Source organism: Polistes fuscatus, unplaced genomic scaffold, assembly GCF_010416935.1.
Source record: "Polistes fuscatus isolate 324 unplaced genomic scaffold, CU_Pfus_HIC Scaffold4, whole genome shotgun sequence".
In the NCBI taxonomy this organism is placed as follows: Eukaryota; Metazoa; Arthropoda; class Insecta; order Hymenoptera; family Vespidae; genus Polistes; species Polistes fuscatus.
In genome coordinates, this window is record NW_025113118.1 from 3,961,919 (window position 1) to 3,985,936 (window position 24,018).

Here is a 24,018-nt window from a genome sequence, read left to right on the forward strand (position 1 = left end):
TATAAAGTTTTAACGTATCTCTGTAATTTTGTTCAAGAAATAATTATCTACATCATTATATATATATATTAACATAGAAATTTATTGTAATATATTGTAAATAGAAGTAGGTAGAATTAGTGAACTATGGAAATCTTGCGATTGAAATTAACTAACATTGATATCAATAGTTCTTTTCTTTTTGTGATTAGATACTACCGTAAATATTAAATAAAACGAACACAAAATATTAATAGATAACCTTTCTATACTATTAGTTTTAATTTAGTTTTGTACTCCTATTAAATGATAATCTAGAAGAACTGCTTTTTAGAATCATTACTTTATTTTTGTGAAATTATTATTAATAATATTTCTAACAATATTTAGGATTACAATACCCATGTACGTGTGAAATTATATTAATTATTAATGCATTATTATATTATATGAAATTAGAATGGGCTGTGTACAATATAAAAATCTATGAAATGTAAAATATTTATCTATAAAAACGTAATATAAAATTTTATATATAATAATGCATATAAATATACATATATACATACACATATTATTACATGTAATTATTATATATAAAATTTTATAAAAATTGTTATTATAAATAATTTATATTGTATGACTTGGTATTTGTAATAAATTCAATTGAAATATACATTATGTGTTATACTCATTTGAGTGATTTATCGATGGACTACTTAAAAATATAATTGAAAGCTAAATTACGTAAAGATTATAATGTCTATTAAATTTATTCATTATTTTAAGTAATATTGTTCTAGAATATGGCATGCACAAATAAATCACAATGATTTGATTAATCATTAAAATGTATCAAACTTTGATATATTATATTTAATCGAAGAAAATGTTTAATATGAATCAGTGTTTTTATTTTATAAATTTTAAACATTGTTGATTTTATATCTATAAAATTAAAACCTTAAGAAGTTTTAATATAATATATATATTTCATTGTTTCTATAATGTTTTGTATATTTAATCACATATTTAATTATATAAGTACCTTATGGTTAAAAAGCACAAAATTTCATTTATATAATAATCATTATAGCACAATCTAGCTAATAAATTAATTACTAAAAATATTTCTTGTATATGTGAAACAATTTATATATATATATTTATAAAGGAAAAAAATATTCACATTGAATCTCTATGATATAAAATTTCAGACCGTGTAACTTGTTTATATTTAGGCTTTGGTCTCAATTTTGTGATTAGTTCCGTTAAAATCCATTTAGTTGCACGTAATACGAAAACGTATACTCCAAATTGTAATATGAGAGCTCCAAAACCTTTATATAAACCCAGTGGACCCTCGGTGGAAATTATTGTGCGATAACAATCGGTAGCACTGCTGTATCCTGTTAATAATGGAGTAACACTCTTTCCTGTATCTAAATTATCTATAATAGTGCGTGTTCCTTGAAGATGCAAACGGTGAATAACAGTTTCTAAAGGATAAAATAATACATCTGCTGCGCACATAGAAATTGATATCGATTGTAATTCAATATCTTGAACTAATGTTTCGGATAGTAAATCACGACTATATGCTCCCTAAAAAAAACATCCATATCAATAAAAAAGAATATTTTATATATAAACAATACAGAATACATTTTTCAAGATATTTTACCATATATTCCTGACGATGCTTATGTCTTATATGCATGATACGACTTGTAACGCCCCTTACAATTAGAGTAAAAAGATATTTAGTTACTCCGTAGGCTACAGTAGGTGGTAAAAGGGCATAAATGGGTATGAGTCTGCCTTTATTGCTAATTTCAACCAAACGTAAAGCACCATCTCGAAAAACATCTAAAATACCAGGACTTTCAGACGCTATTTCAGATTGTACTGTTTCCACAAGTGAAGCGGAATAAAATGGAGTTACTATGCCTAGAGATACACTGTTAGATCAGTAATAATCATATTAGTTAAATAGTATTTGAGAGAAAAATGCAAAATGATATTTATTAAATATAAAAAGTAATACTTGTTACCATTTCAGAAGTAGGTGCTGACCAAAAGCTTTCAACGAACTATTGCACGTTACTTCTCTGAAAATAAATTTGTACTATTTTAACAATACTTGATCCGCTTATAATAATTGACACGTTAATAATATATTCTTAAAGTTGGTGTGTAGTTGCAAAAAGTAATATAAAATGATTAATTTTATACAGATTATCACCTTACTTTGGCCACGGTGTAACTTTAGAAATCAGGTCTTCGATTGCTAGAGTCATGCCTCTTACTAATAAGACAGAACCGATTCCCTTCCACAAAGTATTTAAACCTTGGCTCTGATGTAATCGTACCATTAGAGGAATTAAAGAAATAGGTACCAAGTGATACTTAGTAGATCCAGGATTGACTTGGCATTGTCGTCTCAGAACGATAAAAGGATGAATTAATAAATTCTCTGTGATTAAACCGACTAGACTGCATCCTAATACTATATATTTCTTTATGGCGACATCTAAAAGGATAAAAAATATATATTAATGTCTCACTCTTACATAGAATAAGGAAATGTATATCAAATAAGAGAATAAAATAAAAAAGTAAAAGAAAACTAACCATCATCATGAGGCGGGCTATCTTCTGCTAAAGGATAAGGAGTTGATATATCCAAAGGATGAATAACATCATGTCCATGATACTTTTTTCGTAAATGATCTTTGTCATCCCGGGCTTCTATCAAACGTCCTCGATAAACCTTTTCGTAATTTTCCAATCCCGCCATTTTTTTTGAACGGGTATTGTTAATTTTCTAATTTTTACCTATAATTGTTAGTAAGTAATAACACAATAGCACAATGTCGACAGTTGATAGCTAGAGTCGACATTGGTGTCTAATGTTTATAGGTTAGAATATAGTCAAAAGTTTGATACAGTAAGATAATAACTCTAATTTGATCATTAATTATTATACTAAATCCAAATTAATAATAAAATACATTTTTCTTGGTTATAATGTATACTCTGCTTCCGTTCATTTTCTTCTAAGATATGCGATATATCGATTTCTATGTATTAGTTGTTTGTGTAATCGGCTTTAATTCAATTGATAGATCTCTATTATTATTAGCAATTATTTGAATATAAAACAGAAAAGACTATTAAAAACTTTTAATAATTACGTATATATCATCACGTTCAAGTACGAATTCATACTAATTTGTTCTATAAATGTGTACGTATCTATGAATATTATATGAACCTATGTATCTATTTATTCGACATTGAAATACAGTTTTACATGATGCGATAAACAGTATATATATATAATATATCAATTAATCGATACTATCAAAGAAATTAATCCTTACCAATAATACATTTTTTTTTCTATTTTAAAGTGCAATCTTTTTTCAGATATCTTTTTAAATAAAATTATGTATATATATAAAAGAATATATTTAAATATTATTGTTTAGAAAAACTAAGCATATCTACTTTTATCATAAAAATGTTTTAATTAATAGGGTAATAAAAAGGGAGAAGTAATTTAATATGAGCCGACTTTTTAATACTTACAATGTAAATACACATATTTTCAAGTACTTTCTTAGTATGACACTCGCTAATAGTCTTTATGTATAGCAATTTTATGTATAAGCAAGTTAAAGCAACAGTGACAGTATATTTCTTTTTGTTATATATAACAAAAAGTATTCTGTATAATACTATAAGATTACCGAGTTAGAATTATAATCTCATGTTAAATTGCATTTATTTAATCAGACACTGGTCAATATAATTTTTTTTTTCTTATACCGACAAGCATAGTATACTATATGCAAAATCTAACTTTCAACGTGTTTATTTAGTTAACTATAGTGAATTACATAGTTAACTTTAGTTACATAAATATAACAGTAATTGTACCATTTAGCAACAAGAGATTGTAGCATTTGATTATTACTTGATACGTTAATTATTTAAAAATATGCCCTAAGTCAATGAATGTAAATACACATTTGAAAACATTTAAAATCATTAACAAGCTACTTTTGACTTTTTCAATTATTCACATGTTGAATTACCAACATACTAATAACAATTGTTTATAGTAACTTATAATTATGTTATTTAATATATTAATATCCAACATATATGTACTTTCGAATCCTAATTAAAATCATATAACGCAATGTATGATACACGCAATAATAAATGAAGCAGGGCATTTTTAATATTTATATACTTATTCTTTTTTGACAATGGATTACTTACTTTTGTACAACGAATCATGTACAAGAAAGTTTAAGTTAATGAAATATTGGAAATTGTTTTTCCTTTTTTAACAAATAATTCATTATAATTCCTTTTACAGGAACATGTTATTATTTTTATATATTAAAGATATATTTGTATGTGTATACGTGATTATGGCCATAATATATGCTTTCTGCTTCAACGTAACAACAATAACAAATCGCAAATATTAGTGTACATTCAATAATATTTATATATATATATATATATTAAGATTGGAATAAATGTTTCAGTTATAATCTTACATTGGTTTAATGATTTTATTTGTATTTCTTTTAGACGCAGCTTATTGTATACGAAATTAGTTTAAATATTCAGTTATAGGAACCTGCCATATTCAGTTCCAGAGAATAAATAACATATCGATCTCAATTAACTTATTTAAATTGTTTCATTTTTCAGCCTTCAAAGACCTTTTTTTTGTTAACATTATTTCCAGTCCAAAATGTATTTGCAACTTGCATGTACTTTTTTAGAAATTTATATTCCATCGCCATCATATCATCATCATCGTCATCGTCGTTATCAATCATCGCCATTATCATTTAATAGTTTATTTCTCTTATATGAGATGTTTTTTTTTTTTACACAGATTATTTTCTACTTAATGACTACTATAACGAATATTATAATAATTTTTCACTTTATAATGTACTATAGACGAAAGACATCAACATTTGACTTTGCCTAAATAAGGAAAACAATTTAATATTTGAAAATGCGCATTCCATGTTATTATAAACAATGCTCATATGAATAATGTACATTTGATTGTATTCTTGTTAGCTATACATTCTGCGAGAAATGATTGTTTAGGTTTTGTAATTCAAAAGAATTTCTCTTTCGAATAAAACTATTTCCACAGAATTTGATATCTTACATTAAAGTATTGTGATTCGCATAGATTAGAGATTTAATCGTCAATCAATAAATTTACTTTCATATGAGAAAGGAATGATTGTTAATAATAAATTACGTTTTATCGTTATGATATATACACTTTGGCGAAAATACATTGTTTTAAAGGTATATAGCAAATTATACTGAAAATATTACAGCAAAGCTGAACTAGCTAATTTCTGAACTAACTAAAATGAAAATTTCTTTTTTAATTAGATTCTAGAACCTTGGTTTTAGGCGACGCTATATATGATTCCATCTGGAATACATCGTTTATTTTTTTTTTTCTTTTCATTTTTTATCATTTTTTTTCTTCATGTGTGAACTATTTCCTATAACACATATTAATTTGTTAAAACACTGTGCCACACTATCAACATGTGTGCGTATATATATTGTAAAATTATAAATATAATATATATATATAATATGATATAATATATATAATATTATATATATTATACTTAGGGATTATATTTTGTATGGAACTTTCTGAAGAAATCATTTGTCAATGCTACTACAATTTCTCTAAAGTTTAGACTGTTATTTTTTATACATTTAGCTGTATTTTAACTGTATTTAACTGTATTTTTGATACAGTATTTCCAATTCGCTTGCATATGTTAAGTCATATAAACAGAAGTGTAATATACTGGCAATGATATATAATTGCCTATGCGCGCGCGTATATGGTGTGTGATGTGATAATAACATATGCAATTATTTTTAATGGTCCACTCTATTCTTCATAAAGCATAAACAATTTGTCGCGCCACTTTACTTATTTGAGAAGCACAAATTTTTACTCTATATTTTCTAATATAATGTATGAACAACGCAGTCACGCTCCGGTAACTGACGAACTTTCATTGAACCATCTGCTCCACACGAAAATAGACGCCCTGCTGAGTCTACATGTAATTGTGTAACGCCCTGAGAAATACAAAAATAATATTAACATTGCCCTTCGTAATAAATTGTTTCAAATAATTCACAATATACCTGTCCAATGTTTTTGAAAAAGCTAGATCGAGGGTGTTCAGCAGGGAAAGAGTGTAGAAGACAATGGACGGTTAATCCCCATATCTATAATAACAATAACAATAATAGTAATAATTATTAATTGTAATAATTATTTACATTGATTTTACTGTTACTCTTTGTAAATTAAATCAGGTATTAAATAAAATGTGTTTACTTTAATATCTCCATCTCCAGCGCCACTAACAAAAAATTCCTCGTGGGGATCTAATGCTAAACATTTGATAGCAGACTCGTGTGCTTGGAATCTATGACGTTGTTGTCTTTGTCGTACATCAAATATATTGATGTCTCCTTTTTTCCCACCACTTATCAATAACTGATGTTGCGGTGCTAATACAAGAGAACTAGCTCCTTGTTCGTGACACGTAAAACCTAATAAGTTGAATGATTGATAAAATAATATGTACACTTTAACGATAAAATTATTGTACTTATACCTTGTATTAGAGATTTATTTTGCGGTAATAGCGTATCCCAAAGTGCAACATTGCGTCCTTCCGAACCATGACCTGCAGTAGCTATCAGACTGCATGCTCCAAGAAAGACGAAATCAGCTGTTACTTTGCTATGGCACTGATAATTCTAAATAGAGAATATCATTTAAAGATTAGTATAATCGAGTAATAGACTGATCGTTTAATTATATTAATACATTTTCATGGGGGAAAAAAAAACAACACTTACAAAGAATGGACGCGCTGTTCCTTCTCTGCAAGCTACTTGAAATAAACTTAAGTGCCCATCGGAGTCGGCAACTCCAAATTTGTTACCGTGTTGAGAAAAACGTACACGAGTAACTTTAGCGAATGTACCTGATGGTCTTGGCGTTGCAACAGCTGTTTGATGACCCCATTCCCATAATGAGACTGATCCATCTTGTGATCCAGTTAAGTCTATAATCACAAATATACAGATTATTAATGAATATTTGAACTGTATATAAAGTATATAATATAATAACTTATGGTAATAAGTTTTATTAATACTTACACAGTGGTAATAGCGGATGAGACGAAATCCTTCTGATACCATCGATTTTATGCTTCAGAATCTGTTGCAATAAAACAATATAATATTAAACGAGTGTATATGTTAATTATTAACAGTACATATATTTATATCCGTAAATGAATATAACAACGCAGTAATGCTTAGCAGGTATGAATATAACAGATAGTTCCTTACTTCAAATGCAAAATATATAGCAATTATTTGTTTTATCAAATAACGCGATCTATATAGACCATGCTTGAAACTTTGTCAGATAATATATAGCAATACATAGCAGAGAGAATGTAAAGTATGATAAAATAAAAATTTCACGAATTGCTTTTTTTATTTTTTTTTTTTTAACATTCGTCAATTGAATATTTATGTGTTTTGTACCATGTACGTTTAATACATTAATATTTACTGTAATATTTGGAAAAAAAAAAAGAAAAACTTGTTTTGATAATGATACTAAAGTTTAATGTATGATTGCGAAACAGATATGAATGCAGCAGCATTTTAACGCGTTTACATGAAATTTATGTTGATCAAAAACATTTGTTTGTGTCGAGTTATACATATACAATGCTGCAACATGCAATGAATACACTCATTTGCAATATATGTTTAACTAGAATTCGTATACTTTATACAAAAGCCATGAATTTGTTAACATAGCTAATTTGATGAGATCTATGTTCTAAGTAAGCTCCACCAACTGAATATCACTATTGTTACAGTTGAATTTTGAAGATGAAATATATTTTGTACATACTGTGAGATCAAGAATAAATGAATAATAATGAATGTCCTATAGATAACTAGAATTTGTTAAATTTACGACATCAATTACTATACATGTTTCTAAAATCATGCCTTAGCAAGATATTACAATTATCACTTAATCAATTTCAAGATTGTGCTCAACGTCTAATCTGTGATATTCACAAAACGTAATGATCCAATTTGAATGTAACCATGCCTTACCATTGAACTATGAAAAATTCAATGTGAAATTTCTTTTATATATCTGGTTTGTAAAATCAATGATTTAATATAAATATCATTTGAAATTTAATAACACTATAAGGAATTACTTGATTATGACAGTGGTGTATATATAATATATGTATATATATTTATATATGTTATTTTGAGATGTTACAAGCCAGAGCAGGCTGCATTAGCAGGCAAGAAATTGAACATGAAACTGGCACTAGGACAGGCTAGGGTCTGTTTGATCGTTATCTCACCGGCTGCAACAAGTGTTTGCTCCTATCAGCAACAAACTGACAGAAACGCAGGTCGTGGGAGCCAGGAAAAGCAGGCATCCCCTTCATCTGAGCGAACGAATGAGCCACCAGGTCAGTGACGCAGACCAAGTTAGATGTTAGGCAAGCATTGAACAAGCAACATTGTCTCTGTCACCACTTGTGCTACCCCGACCCAATATGTCACATTCATGGCTCCCAAGGCTTGACTCGTCATTTTATTTTTTCATATTGGGATATTTTCAGATAAGAAGTAAAGAAGAAGAAGAAGAAGAAAAAAAAATTGAAAAAAGAAATAGTAGTAAAATATCATCTGATAATTTCAATATACAGGATGATGTGCCTAACTTGATCACCTAAAATATTTCCTTCGTTTATAATTGTATTAAAAAATGACAAAGGAAAAAGTTGCACTATTGCGAACCTTTGAATCTCGTAAAAAAATGGATCTGGAAAAAAAATTATTTCAACCATTAGAGTCTTTCTTCCTCTCTGCAATAGTGCAACTTTTTCCTTTGAAGTTTTTTAATGTAATTGTAAACAAAGAAAATATGTAGGTAATCAAGTCAAGTGCTCCACCTTATATATGCCATTTGTTTTGATCCAAATATTACATTTTTGTAGCAAAACTTAAATAGATATCTTTTAAAACGAGCAAGCCTTGCATATAGCCGTGCCCTAATTGATTAGGCACTGTGCAACTTAATTCTTGACATTCCATGCAATGGATAAAAGTAACCTCTATATATTTCAGATTTTTCAGATTTTTGACTCCATAATATTTAAATAATTAAGACAAAAAAATAATACTTCAATACATGATCATGTAAAGTCAAAGTTATAATGTTACTCAATAAAAAATAATAATAGTATAATTTGTGTGCTAAAATATTAGTGGTACAAAAAATTCAATTGCAAATGTGTACGTCGCATAATAATAAAAGATAAACAAATAAGAAATAAAGCCACTAAGTGCACACTACATGAAATTTATATTTGCTTTATCAATATACTTGTACAATGTAAATTATTTAAGAGAAACTGCTTAATTTGTATTATTTTATAAATACAAAAGGACAACCTGAATAATTAATGTTTTGCATGAAAAATGGAGAATATTTGCATATATTTAAAAATAAATATTTACCAATCTTGATAATTTCAATTTGACCAAAATATAATTATATATTATTATTATGTTTACTACTATTTCTCTCCTTCATTTAATTATTAGCTGCTGTTTTATAACTTAACTGTATCCACCATTATATTCTGTTTTAAATATAAATCCACCTCTTTGAAGTTATTTTAAAAATTATGGTGCCAGTAAAAATTAGACTTATTTATTATACGAGGATACAAACATTAATTGATTTATATACATTAACACAGATGCAAAGGAGCACAACATTTTTCGATCGATTGATATTCAGTTATGGTTATCTTTAAATTGAGATATATTTCATATTTTTAATATTATATCATAAATGCCGTTTCTCTTAACCATAAAATCATATACATATTGAAATATTTGAAAAAATAATAATAATCAGAAAAAGATATTAAAATTTTGGGCAATATAATAGACAACAATGCAAACAGATTAGAAAATGTTAAACGAATAGGCAATAAATGTTATAAACACTAGGAAAATAAAGGAAAGAAAAACTTTAGTGTCCTGTACAACACAGAATATAATAATAATATTAGTTATAATGTAAAAAAAAACAAACAAACAAATAAATAAATAAAATAATACAAAGATGATTATTTGAAAACATAGAAATCAGATTACTGACAGACAACATATAGAATTTATACGATATAAATTTCAACTCACCACACTAGCACCTCTGCCACTTTGGCTCGCTATACCTGACTGAGGTTGAGGACTATTCGATTGTGGACTTTGTGCAAGTAATGGACGATCAGCTGCTGTCTGTAAATAATCAAGTTAAGTATCAAATATGTTTACTTCATCCTTAGATAATAAATAATAAATATTTATTAGATTTATACCTGTATAACTAAGAAACTAGTTGGTTGCACAGGCTCAGCATCTGGTTGTTTAGTTAAATTAATTATATCGAATTCGCATTCATCTTCTAGCCAAGATGGAAGTTCTAAGAGCAAGGATATATTCATTTCCTGAACCTCACGTGGAGTTGCTAAAGCCATTAATCCTCCATTCACCTATTCAGACAAATAACATCATTATGTTGTCATTGTAATATATACATCGAAACAAACCTGATTTAGGCAGAATGCACTAATGCTATCTTGTTCTTTGTGAATAATTCTGACAGGCTCAGATACACTTGTTGTACCACTGTCGCTTCCTTTATCCTCTCCTCGATTTAAATTATCTATAGCTATTTGATTGCTATCGAGTATAGATGACAATGATCTTCTTTTTCCAAAGACTGCTCTTATGAATATATCTTGAACCAATTCTTGTCTAACTAAATAGCACCATAAACGATTTGCAGGAGCTGCGGATGCCATGCGGGTACTAATTCAATGAACAGATTATTCATTTTAAACAGATAGGTCATTTATTAACAGAATGTATTTTTAAATTTAATTGTACTCACTTAAAAGGCGTGTTTCCTTTTTCTAATAATGCACGATACTTATGAATAGCTGGCTTTCCAGGCGTGGGTGCTGGATCTGGTGTACAACCTGGTATATAATTTATAGGAGCTGGTCCTTTTGATTCTAATTCTTCTCGTAAGGTTTCTTGCCACTGTGCTACGATACCTAATGTACCATGAATTAATGGGCTACTTACCGGTAATTCTGTAACAGAAAATTATCAATTATATATATATTTTTTTTATAATAAACCGATTAAATTACAGTATAAATATATAGAAGAAAATTACCTTGCATTTCTATGCCAGCAACATTTAAGAAATCCTGCAATTGTTTTTGTAATATTTTAACAATTGCTAATCTCATGATGCACCAACTATGTGAGTTTGGATTAGAATGTTCTATGTTGTCCTTTGGTTTATTCTTTGGTTTCGAATTTGTATCAAACACGTCTTCCTCATCTTCGGAAGAATCTAAGTCTGATACAGCAGAATCTGACGAATCGTAATCAATTTCATCCGCATACTCGCTTTCTATACGAGGCTGATGAAATACAATTGATAAATAATTTGTATTTAAAGTATATATATTTGTCATAGAATAAGTAAATATGTTACCTTCATCAGAAAATACGAAACCATGCTCATCTGAGGTGAAACGAATTGTTCTCTGTAAGTTGGTTTGTCCTCTTTCATATTTGGTTGTTGTCCTGTGAATTGTCCTAACAATTTCATATTCAATTTCATACGTTGTTTAGTCAATGATGTCATGGTATTCCACATAGCACTAGTAGTACTTTGAATTTCATTTGAAATCTCTGCTTTCTCAATAGTATTTGTATTAACACTCTGTAATATTTATACAGATGATTAAAATTTACATAGATTGAAAGAGAACCATGGTATATGAAGATATATTATTAAAATATATATATTAACCTGACTAGTCGTGCTTGCTACTCGCAATAATTTTTTAACACCACCTCCAAAAAGACAAGACCAGGTACAATTGTCAAAACGTTGGCCAACAAGTCTATATAAGATATGGCTATCACAGCTTGATAAAGCATAAACAAATAAGCTCATATAAGTTGCTACAAAAGTTTCACAAAGAAGAATATTTAATTTAGGTGTATCTTCATCTTTTTCGCGTGCCAATAATGCACGTAGATTTGTTACGCCTGGCCATTTAGAAGGTGAGGTAGTTATGCATACTCCATCGTCCGTTGAATATCGTCGATGATAACGATTAGAAGCAACTAAATGTCCACCAGAAAATGTTTCTATTTCTGCCACTGCCGGGAAGCTGAACAAATTGTCAAATATTATACGAATATTTATTTCTGTATACTTATTTAATAAAAATTATTTTACCTATCTGGTTGATGATGTTTCATAACAAAAGTATCAGAATCACATAAAGATTGATAAATACAAGCACTAAGAGCAACTGCTAAATCTCTCATTATAAATACTTCACGGCAATATGTATTTCTATTAGGCATTGGAGGATTTCGTAATTCTACTAATGTTTGTAACATATCGTGTGCCAAAGACTAAACATGAAAAATAAAATTATTACCATTTTGCTATCATTTTCTTAATATCAAGTGTATTATTGTAGTTCTTGTTTACGAACCTGTAAATGTCTAACAGGATCAGCTACCACTGTTTTATTGCAAGCAACGCTTGCACTTAACAAAGGAAGAGTAGTAGGGAAAGGAAGTGGACTAAGTAATTGCTGTTGAGTTTTCTCTTGTTGCAATTCTTGTAATAGAAGTACTAATTCCATTCTTACGGATGCTAAGCCTCCACCAGATGCTCCGTGAAGAGAACAATATGATAATAATGTTCTTAATAAAGTTTCATTGGCTAAAAAATATAATAAAGTATTATTTTTCCATATATATATATATATATAATTTCTTAAATATTTGAATTTTTATATTTGATACGATTTAATTATGTTGTATACCTTTCAACCATTTCTTTCTTTTAGCAGCTCTTTGTACTTTAGCTTCAAAATCTAACTTTTCGGCAACTAATATTTCATGTAATGTTGGTTGCTCTCCAGCCCTACACGGAGGTACTTCATCAACCATTCCACCTTCATCTAAAATTCATTTCATAATAAAGCATATATAGAAATTTGTTTTCTCTTATTTTGATATGGCAATAAAATTTTTTTATATAATTACATTCTGCAGCATTGTTTACATCACCATCCGTAGTGACGCTATAATTACAAAGCTGTCTTAATGCATCTACTTCTCGTTCCAACCACACATACAATTGATAACGAAGTTGTCCTCCGTCTACTTCAAAACCAGTAGCTAACGTTGACAACTCTTCCATGAGAATTTTTAAACAAGCAACAAACTTTAATTGTTGTGCCATAATGTCCAACTGTCCGGGAGATTTAGCAAGTTCCTCTGCTAAAATGTTGAATATTTTAATTTACTAATTAAAAAATAATGACGAAAAAAAAAAAGAAAATATCTATACCTTCTTTCACTAATTTATTAACAGCATCATTTTGATTTCCACCCACTTTCATGCTTAATGGTGGACTATCATCATTTTCGTTATCGGCATTATCGTCATCCCAATTTAACACTAATTCTTCATTTTCTCGCATAATAGGTTGCGACCAATCGGTAGTTCCCCAATCAAGAGAAGCTGATGAATCTACTAAAAAATTTGCAATTTTAATTTTTTGTTATTATAAATTTATAGTTAATTTATACCTGGAACATCAGAAGTTGTTTTAGTTTCTCCGCTCCAAGCAATAATTCCTGTATCTATCTGTGCATCTTGTGTTCTGGATTTGGTTGGACTATTCAAAAGACCTAAATAACAAACAATATTTATAGAATTTTTCATTTACTTTTTTAAATAATATTATTTATCCAACACAAATATTTTATAAAAAGAAAACTTACTGGGTGAATTTTCACAATTTGTATCCATGACTTTACTAGGTAATTTAGACAAAACTTCAAGAGCAAGAGCAGGACAGCCTGCTTTGAAATGAGCGTGAGCAGTAGTGAAATATAATTGTCTTTCTAAGGGTGTAATACTGTCTTCTAACGTTAGATGTTTATCTGGTTGGGTCTTCACATCTGTACCATAACTAAATCCTGAGATAACTACTGAATGACCTTTCTTTTTATCTTGTGCAGTAGAAGCAATATACTGTCTAATTAATAGCGGATGTGTACGTAAGTAAACATAAAAATTGAAGACATTTGGATTTGCTGTAAATATGAAAAAAAAAAAAAAACAAATAACTATGTTATGCAGAGTATTGATTAATGATAATTAATTATAAGTAGATAGAAAAATTACCAGTAGCACCCTCAGGTTTTTCAGACTCATCATTATATTGTGGATGCATAGTACCAACGTTAGTTAAAAGCAATGTATTCAGAGATCCCGAATGATCTTTAAGTATCCATAGTGCCATACTTCGTAGAAAAGGATCAGGATGACATTTATTCATATCTTGATTTTGACCTTCCTTATCGCAACCTAAAATTTCTTCATAAAGCAAACTTCTCATATGTGCGGACGTAGTGTCATCTTCATAAAGTCTTGCAATAACCATTGCAAGCTGAATATCATTCAATTTGTCTAAGCATACATCAATGGCATCTTTCAATGCACCTGCCAATAAGAAAAATGCAGCAGCATGTTCAAATCTTTGCTTTCCAAGTAGGGCAAATGCATTTTTCAATGCTGCCTTTCTCCATCTGTTTTCTGTAAAATTATTTGCAAAGAATGAGGTCATTCTGTCATCTCTTTTATTTCTAAACAATCCCCATACTAAATTCTTTTTCTTCATAGCTAAATAATAAATAGCAGCATCCAAAGGATCTTGATTTTGTTGAAATGCAGCTTTGGCGATCTTTTCAATACATCGTTTTAACACAATATTACTTCTAATCCACCAACCAACACCAAGCTCTTTTAATACAGACCACTTGGGTTGTCCCTTTGCAAAGGATGGAATTAATCCTAGCAATTCATCTTCAGACTCAGAATGAAAAGCCCATACAAGGTTGTTAGAGGAAATACCTTGCTTCTGGAATTGTGCTCTTTGTGCCAATGGAAGACAACGTATTAAATAATTATAATGTTTCATAGCTAAAAGAAATCTGAGCCCACAGTCATCCAATGAATCCATAGAAACTGCTTCCCCGTCAGGTATACCTGTTAAATTTTCTTTTGCAATAGCACTCTTAGCTGCATCTATGGCAAAACGTTCTGCGAAGTCAACGTTACAGGTTGACACGGTATCAGCTAATGCAAGAAGATGCATTTGGTCAAGACTAGATAGACCAGGTAAATGAGTATGTGTTAAAAGACGCGACAACATTCTACCCTGTCTGGGACCGAAATGAGATATTCCTTGTCTTTCTGGTACCGAAGCTCGTCTGTCCTTTTGACGAGTACAATCATAATCTTCCTCTAACAAATCATCCAACGAATCACCTTCTTCCAAGTTACTATCAAATAATTCGTTATAATCCTGTTTATCTTCGTTTTGTTGATGCATAGCATTTGTTTCTTTATCTGCTATTAAAAGAGTCCAAAGAGGTAACGGTGATATGGAAGTTATTTCGGCATAATCCAAAGTTAGCTCTTCTGGTATTTGCGTTGTTGAACCTCTTGGTTCAAGCGGCGAAGTTGTACCAACATAACTGACTGACATTGTCCTTGACCTAGACCACCCACCTCTTTGCTTAACCAGATTTTCATCGTCAACTCTCAAAGAACACGAACTTCCTATACATCTAACTAAATGCGATAGAATAGCTTTGACCCATCGAATTTTGCCAGAATTTAACAATTCCATTAATTGTTTAGGATGATACTGCGGTAATACAGGACAAGCTATTCTTGATGCTTCAAAAAGACCATAATCAGGCATGTAATCGAAACTAACATTCTCATTTTGCATTCCACGTTTTTTCTTAGCATCGAGCATTGTTAAATTAATACTACTAACGCGCGATAAATGTGGCATAGATGATACATTAGCCAATCTTCGTTGCGACGTTTCTTGAGCTAAAGTTCTTAAATCTTCGTCTCTTAAATTTCTACTCGCTTGAAATTCATCCGATTCCTGATGTTGTAAATTAGAATGGAAGCAATCTTTCTTTGGATTTGGTTTCCATTGTGAATAAACGTGCATTTCTGAATCCATACCAACAACTAAAATTCCATCTCTCACCCAGGATATTTGCATAGGTAAAGGTGGTAATCCATCGGCTGTAGTTAATTCGATCTTCCTTAATTTCATCCATCGAATTTCATCTACAAACTGTGGTTGCGCTAATGATGAAGTTTTTCTTAATATCGGTCTATTACTGCTTTGAGATTCTTTCATTGCTTTCATATTCGCTTGTGCGAGATCAGAACAAACTGGTGTAAATAACATTATTTTGGATCCAACGCCAACTGTTAATATATGCGAACCATCCTCCTTGGATACCCAATCTAGTTGAACCAAGTGCTTTTGTGTCAATGGACACGTGTTACCATTTTCTATGATTGATTTTCTCAAAGACTGAAGAGTACTAAATGATGGAACTGCTAACAAACCTTGAATAGATACGATATGATTTTTATATAAAAAGTATTTTTCAATTATAAAATTATCCATTATTTAATGTATATTACCAGCATTGGATTTAGTACTTTCTCCATTTTCACCATTCCTTGTCGATCGTATATCTTCGTGGCTAAGAGTCTGTAAAACTTGCGTAAGCCTTTGCTTCTTTTGTAAGAATCTACTATCATACAAATAGCTAAGATCTAAATGTTGATCTACTGGTATTCGAGGTAAATGAATATTCTTCAAATGAATTGTGTCCTCTAGAATCCATTCACTGCCACCTGTACTTTCACATTCATATATTGCAACACAAAGATTAACATATCTTGAATCAGGATCACTTTTTGTGGGCCGTGTAAATGATTTGCCGTATTTATATGCGCAAGCAATGCGACCGCTATAAGCTGCGCTAATGTTTAATGGTTGACCTAGAAAATAATATTAGAAAATATGACATTTTTTCATAATTAAAATATTATTCTAACAATTTTTTTCTATACTGAATGTACCTGTAATATCAATTGTAGATTCTTGATCTTTCCTGAACATTTCCCATTCGCACCATTCATAATCAAGCTTGTCCGGTAAAGTTTTTGTAACTTTACATTTCCAAAAGCGTATGGTACTATCGCTGCACGCTGTTACAATGATGTATGGTGCAAAACAAGCAGGATATATTGATGAACTACTCAAGTGTCCTGCTGCTGGAGCTGCATGTATTACCTATTTATAAAGAAAAATATAATAAATAATTGTTTATTATCTATATATATATATACATCTATTGGATAAAATTATCTATAAGAATAAAAACCTCGACTCCGTCCGGTAATGGTAATTCTTGAGTGCAAACTTTGGTAGTTGTAATAAGAACGTGACTATTATGTCGATGATGAAGGAAAACCGTATCGAATTCAGCTTGACTTTCGCGTCTACTTCTATATCCATTTTGACTTGGTCTGCGAGATCTTTTACCTTCTTGATGACTAGATCTACCAGGTGTACCTTCCTCATCTTCATCTTGTACTAAATGAGAATCCGGGACATACATCATTGATCCTGACAATCCTGAATGTAGAAAAAGAGTTAAGAATTGTAAATAAGATGCTGTTATCATATATTTAGCAATAAATGTGTAGTATATACCTGTTGTCTCAGGCTGTGATGCAATAACCAAACGCCACATGTGTACTGTTGTTCCTTGTTGAGTTCTTTCTAATACAACGATGTAAAATGGTTCTTCAAAAATTGCAGATTGTTGAAGATCCACCATAGCATCTAATGTTGATTCCATAAGACCTAAATCATTAGTTGAGGCATCTACTCCGCATTGCTTTTCATCGCTTCTTTCACCAGTAATTAATTGTTCTTGGAATACATGAAGGAATTGAGTATTTTGCCAATCCTAGAATTGTACATTTCTCATTTTATAATCCTAGAATTATACATTTCTATAGATATATGTTTATCGTAATAAACAAAACCAACATGAGTAGCATCATCAATAGCATCTAGCTGTATTATACATCCTGGTCTAGCTGTTGATTGTTGAGAAACTATTTTTATTCTATCGTGTATAGAATGTCTAATACCATCATCGGATGATATATCTGTAGAAAGACTGGCCAATGAATCCTGAATAAAAATAATAATTAAGGATAATTTAACGCTACATTATATATCAATTGTTAATATTAAAATAATTAGAAGATATAACAAACCATCATTCGGCTCCTTCTTTCACTGATAGATACTTCCGCCAATAAAGTTCTAGCATCGATGACAGCTTGATAAACTCTAAGACATTCTCCATCACTGGCAACAAAACAAGCACTAGGAGAATTAGATAGATTGCCTAATGTTGTGCTTGGTAATAATGTTGGAATCCAGGCAACATTACTAAATGCAGAAATTTCTGGAGAATTAATTCGCGCTAATTCAGAAACCCCACCACTTTTAGACAAAGGTCCTACTGCATCCACACGCCATAGAATTAATTCACTGCAGAAACCCTGAAATATACAAGTGTATTATTATTAACAAAAATATATATATATACGTATGTTAATGAAAATAAAAAGAAGAAAATTACATTTATACATACAGCCGATGACATGTCTTTTGATTTAATTATATCCTGCTTATGATCTGCATCTTCTGAAGTATCCGAATTTTGAGTACAAGTGTTAGAAAACTCGGGTATATTATGGTGCGAAGTTGTTACCAACAATGGAAGAACAGGATGACAAGTAATGTCATTTACTCTAAAACGATGTCCAGAAGCTCTACATGCGTGGCCTATGCTTAGCACCTAATATAAAAAACATTGTATTAAAAATATATTTCATATTCATGGGTGGGAAACAAATAAAATGACAAAAAGCTTACTTGAGAGAATTTGGTTTTATCAGCGAATGTTAGTTGCCAAAGATTTAACGTTCCATTGGAGTGCTTTGACACCATTGATACCATTGGGCTAGGATGAGTTAACAAATCATTAACAGCTTCTTGATTCTTTCCACTTTCTGCATTGTTAACACCTGTGGAAGTTGTTTTATTTTGACTTTGATCAATATTTTGGACACTATTCAGTAATTCTTGTCCTGCTCTTGAAGTTAATGTCGATTGCTCCTCGTCTTGTTCGATAAGGCTCGGTAATGGAGTTGTTACTTCAGCAGCTTTAAAAAATTCTTAATGATTTATAAAATAGATAAGGTACTACAAAATGTAAATATTTTATATCCCTAATGATATTGGGATGACTTCTATTATTTGAGAACTTACGATCTGTAGATTTAGTCGAAGATTTAGCAACTTCTCGAATGTTCAATAAAGGTCCTCCAGTATTATGAGAATACATGGATACATTGTGGCTCATAGTAGATGCATCGCCAAGAGGAAATGCATTTGGTATACGGGTTGAAAATGAAATCTGTGCTTGTCTAAATGAACCAGGATGATATTCATCTAACCATTCAATATGCCATATCAAAAAGCTTCCATCTATAGGATGAATTGAAAAAAGCAAATCTGGATTATGATGCCAATCTCTCAATAATGTTTCTATTTTTGTATCCAACGAATCTGGTGCATGATTCATCGAAGATGTTGCATCTGTTGCAATAGAATTTATAGATGTAGTGTTGCTGTAATATAAATTATTAGATTAATCTAACAAATTATTAATAAAGTGTGATAATATTGTATGACGTAGAAAATCATTGTATCATACCTAAGACTTTGATGAGAATGTGCACTATGAGCCAAGCTATGATGAGAGGAAGTAGTATGAGTAGTATGATGTTCATCGCTACTGTGATCTTCTTGACTTGCAGTTCGTCCACCAACCCCTTGCTTCTGTGCATTTTGCGATCGATTCCCTTTTTCTGCGTGAAGCATACCATAACAGGATAAGATGCTTCCTAATAAAGATATTTACTAACGAAAAACTATATTTCATGCATTGTGATGTGTCTTGTTATATATTCATTTTATTAATATATATATTAAGTGTAGAAATTAATTAGGTGCTTTTTAAAAATAAATTTAGTATTTATTCAAGGCACCGAATTCTGCACCTAATATATATGTATATTTTTTTGATATATTTCTAAAATTGAAGTTGTTATGTTATACATTACAGATAATAAATTAATTATGACAAGAACAGTGATAAAACATTAAAAAATGAGTAAGATAACATGCGATGAATTGAAAATGATAACAGAGTAAGGACAAGTATAAAGAAGTTATATAATTTACTCAATGCATATTCATCCTCCAAATCATGATCTGTATGATCAACTTCTTGTTGTTGTAAGCCCTCTTCCTTTTCTACTACTTTTCGTGTAAGCTCTTGTAAAATACTTTCAGCTTGCATGGTAAAATGCATTTCTTTGTTATTAAGCCAATGTAAAATAAAATTTGGTTCTCTTTCAGGATCCCCAGTTATTAAGCTTGGTACTAACGGAATATCTGTAAGATAAATATATATTAAAAATTATATCGTAGTAATATTATCTACATGTTTGAAATATTTAATATATTACAATACCAGTCTCTGCATTAATGCTTGCTGCTAAGTGAAAGTGCATTCCTGGATAATGGCCAGAACTTTGATAATTATTATGAAAATCATGCACAGAATATGTTGAAGGTAAAGTTGGCAAGGTAGGTGCCGCATGACCCGCTTGATGTTGTTGTTTCGCATGGCGACGAATATGAAAACATGTTCTAAAGAAAATGACAATAATATAATACAACTTGTATAGAAAATATTTCTTAATCGTATGCAACTTGTGTGAAATTTAAACATTATATTATTAAAATATCAAAATATGTTCAACATACTTCATATGCTTCAGTCGTTGCATAAATCTATGTTTATGCATATTATGATGGCGATGTTTTCCATGATGTCCATGTCTATCAGAACCTTCGAATTGACTCATATTAGCCAAACCTTCTATTTCAGGTGGTATGGTTTCTGTCCACACTCGACAAATATTATCCCGACATGAAGTTACCAACATGTTAGATACCGAACCTCTGATTGTTAAAAAATAATTTGTATTAAAATTCTAAACATTGGATAGAGATAGATTTTAATTAAATTTGATTTTTCTCTATACGGTGTACATACTTGGGCATATATTTGCTTGTTTTTCTCCATGATAAGTGAGTTACAGCACGTGGATGTGCTACGTACACAAAGCTATAACTATCGTTTGATAATGATTGACTAAAATTTGATTGATCTATGCTTCGCAATGGAAAAACTAAATGTGAACAAATAAATATAGAATTATTTGACATATTCATTTGAGTATTTCATATACAAATAAAGTACTGACTTTGTTTATTTTCAAACCAGATTTTGACTAATCTGTCATTCATGCCTGTTGTTGCGAATAAAGTTCCATCCGGACTAAATCTCATAAGATGAACTGGCGTAGCTGTACGACATTTCCATACACAATTCCATGCACCAGGATCATTAGCGTTATTGGAATCCCCAGGTCCAGGACTTTCAGCTTCACCTCCAATGGAAAATGTCACTGCTCCGGCTACAACAAAATATGCATGCATATAAGTTTGCATAAATTTTGTATATAGTTATATTACTAAGTTATATTTAATAAAATAAAAAATATATGTAAACATAACGTCCTTTACATATTCAATATATATTTTAGGGATACAACATATAGCATATAAAGCATTAACTTGCTAATATAATATGTTTAAGCTTACATTCATGCTTGATTATTATGGCTCATGATGCTAAATAATATAAAAGATAATTGTTGCTGCTTTGAACTCTTATTAAATTAATTTAGCTGAATTTTTGATTATATAAAATTATTGAGAAAAATTCAAATTATAATATCGACTAGCATATAAGTAATAGTTCTATATATTAACTAATATATAAATATTTATTTAAATAAAAAAGAGAAAAATCTCATTTAAATAAAATAATTAAATTGAATTTGCTAATATTCAAAAATTAATAATAAATAATAATTTAATAATAAAAATATATATTCAAAGCTTTATAATAATGCGATATTTCCACATGCAAAACATACTAATGTTCATTCTCAAAACGAATGAACTCACGATCTTGGGAAGAGTGTGTGGTAATATTTTGATCATTTCCACTCGTAGCGTTTTCTTCTGACTGTAACGTTTTTGCCTTCGCAGCTGTGTATAATATTGTTAAATCAATAAATACAAATAGAAAGTTGTCGTAGTACAAGAGTCCAAATACGAATACATTTTCTTTCTTAATCTTATCAACACACATATATATGATAAACTTACTATGTTCTTCTTGGAATGGCGTAATATTTTGATGCCATAATTGTAAAAGCTCGCCACCTGTTAATAGCCTCGTTCCTTCTAAATTCCATGACAAAGAACTGATATTAGACTCTGTTTGTAAGCTGCCTGTTTGAACCCAACGATATTCCAATTGCTAAAATAAAATGATAGGTTAAAGATTCGATAAACTTACATTATATTCTTGGTCTTATAATAAAAATTTAGTATCATAAAAAACATATAATACGCACATGTGAACAAGTACTATGTATGAGCGGTGTCGGTTCAAATATACAGACTTGATTTTCATAAGCTGCAGCAATCTTTCCTGTATCCGTACTACAATCCAAACAACTAATCCTGATATAGTTGTGTACAGCTCCTGGTATAATTTGAACGCGCTCAAAATTGTTAGCCAAAATGACAATGTTGCAACCAGCGGCGTAAGCCTGAATTTAATACAAATTAATTGCATATACAAGAACAAATATTTATTATATCAAAATGTATATATATTATGTATATAAATTTATTGTATGAAATATTGAAAAATGTTTGATAATATGAGAAAATAAAACAAAGTGTCTTAGAAAAAAATATAAAATGCGTATTTATAGATAAAGAGATTCAGTTGTTATAATGTTGCAACATTATACAATATCGAATAAATGATGTTAGCGAAGGCATAGAGGAAATGTATGCACAACAAAAGTGTCTTTTAATCAGCTGACATTCGTTTCCTTTAAGTCAAATTTATTTTTCTTTAATTGGTATCACGACATAAGATCGTTATCATGATTAAGATGATATCATAAAATACGTGTACAATATATAGATATACAGTTCCACTGAGAAAAAATGAATCTAAAGGAAATAAAGTAATAAACTCACGGTAAAAGATATTCCTTCGACAGAACCGACAGCGTAACAGCGGTCGCCTGCATTGCAGGCCCCGCTTAATATTTGATGACAATTCATTATGCGATCGTATTACTGCGATCAGATCATTTTTAATAACGATTTTTGTTTCCAACCAATATAAGTATCACGCACGAATTAGTCAGCTACCAACACCTTCTCTCGCAATCCCGAAGGGACACGTAAAATTGACGTGACACAGTAATCCAGCCGCGAAGGTGCGGCCATCTTTAAATGGATTTCTATCACTATATTTCTTCCTTCCTTTATCTAATGAATCTGATCATAAAAAAGTACAATCTCTAGATGCAACACCTACGTAATAACGTAAGATAAAATCTCTGCACTAACATTTATTATCTTTTTATATATCCTTCGTCTATCGAACTATAATATAATAAATATATAGCTATAAAATATGTAAGAGTGTTCGAACTGGCAGCTCATGCGATTGGTTCTCGCTTTGGAATTCGACTAATCAGATTCTAACAGTCTACAGCACCCTCTGTCGATTGGATAGACAAATATCGATATTTTTCAT

The 24,018-nt window shown here is 30.0% G+C and overlaps 2 protein-coding genes across 12 annotated transcripts; both read right to left on the minus strand.

Annotated features, from left to right (window-relative positions):
• Nucleotides 1-1,116: 1,116 nt before the first annotated feature.
• On the minus strand, nt 1,117-3,224 carry LOC122520763 (solute carrier family 25 member 46). The gene is made up of 5 exons (XM_043641012.1): nt 2,614-3,224; nt 2,230-2,512; nt 2,034-2,090; nt 1,664-1,940; nt 1,117-1,584 (listed from the first exon to the last, which is right to left on the minus strand). Exons 1-5 carry the CDS (start codon nt 2,777-2,779, stop codon nt 1,165-1,167), a joined length of 1,203 nt encoding a protein of 400 aa, XP_043496947.1. The 5' UTR covers nt 2,780-3,224; the 3' UTR covers nt 1,117-1,164.
• A 1,686-nt stretch (nt 3,225-4,910) lies between these two features.
• LOC122521478 (dmX-like protein 2) lies at nt 4,911-23,954 on the minus strand. Of its 11 annotated transcripts, none has more exons than XM_043642260.1 (41): nt 23,451-23,954; nt 22,811-23,008; nt 22,560-22,713; nt 22,356-22,439; nt 21,587-21,799; nt 21,376-21,511; nt 21,084-21,281; nt 20,788-20,966; nt 20,496-20,708; nt 19,966-20,119; nt 19,518-19,879; nt 19,122-19,411; nt 18,838-19,044; nt 18,455-18,745; nt 18,222-18,368; nt 17,880-18,138; nt 17,548-17,801; nt 17,243-17,456; nt 16,799-17,161; nt 14,462-16,720; nt 14,056-14,370; nt 13,861-13,962; nt 13,619-13,801; nt 13,312-13,548; nt 13,089-13,226; nt 12,753-12,985; nt 12,488-12,669; nt 12,053-12,419; nt 11,732-11,962; nt 11,405-11,657; nt 11,114-11,318; nt 10,770-11,031; nt 10,539-10,712; nt 10,360-10,458; nt 8,502-8,588; nt 7,249-7,309; nt 6,943-7,151; nt 6,696-6,840; nt 6,413-6,630; nt 6,217-6,300; nt 4,911-6,147 (listed from the first exon to the last, which is right to left on the minus strand). In XM_043642260.1, exons 1-41 carry the CDS (start codon nt 23,535-23,537, stop codon nt 6,031-6,033), a joined length of 10,164 nt encoding a protein of 3,387 aa, XP_043498195.1. In that variant the 5' UTR covers nt 23,538-23,954; the 3' UTR covers nt 4,911-6,030. The 11 variants fall into 11 exon arrangements, with proteins under 11 accessions (XP_043498195.1, XP_043498194.1, XP_043498193.1 ...); XM_043642259.1 differs by having other exon boundaries at nt 13,619-13,804; XM_043642258.1 differs by having other exon boundaries at nt 13,619-13,804; nt 18,826-19,044; nt 19,122-19,423.
• Nucleotides 23,955-24,018: the final 64 nt, after the last annotated feature.

What these genes read in the sequence shown, in the direction of transcription:
- LOC122521478 (XM_043642252.1), bottom strand. Translation starts at nt 23,537, where the DNA reads ATGAATTGTCATCAAATATTAAGCGGGGCCTGCAATGCAGGCGACCGC. An exon ending in GGAGGATGAATATGCATTGA is followed by an intron (nt 20,156 to 20,495) that starts GTAAATTATATA and finishes TATCTTTATTAG; the next exon opens with GAAGCATCTTATCCTGTTAT. An exon ending in CTATTGATGATGCTACTCAT is followed by an intron (nt 18,139 to 18,221) that starts GTTGGTTTTGTT and finishes GTACAATTCTAG; the next exon opens with GATTGGCAAAATACTCAATT.
- LOC122520763 (XM_043641012.1), bottom strand. Translation starts at nt 2,779, where the DNA reads ATGGCGGGATTGGAAAATTACGAAAAGGTTTATCGAGGACGTTTGATA. An exon ending in CAGCACCTACTTCTGAAATG is followed by an intron (nt 1,941 to 2,033) that starts GTAACAAGTATT and finishes CTGATCTAACAG; the next exon opens with TGTATCTCTAGGCATAGTAA. An exon ending in AGCATCGTCAGGAATATATG is followed by an intron (nt 1,585 to 1,663) that starts GTAAAATATCTT and finishes TGTTTTTTTTAG; the next exon opens with GGAGCATATAGTCGTGATTT.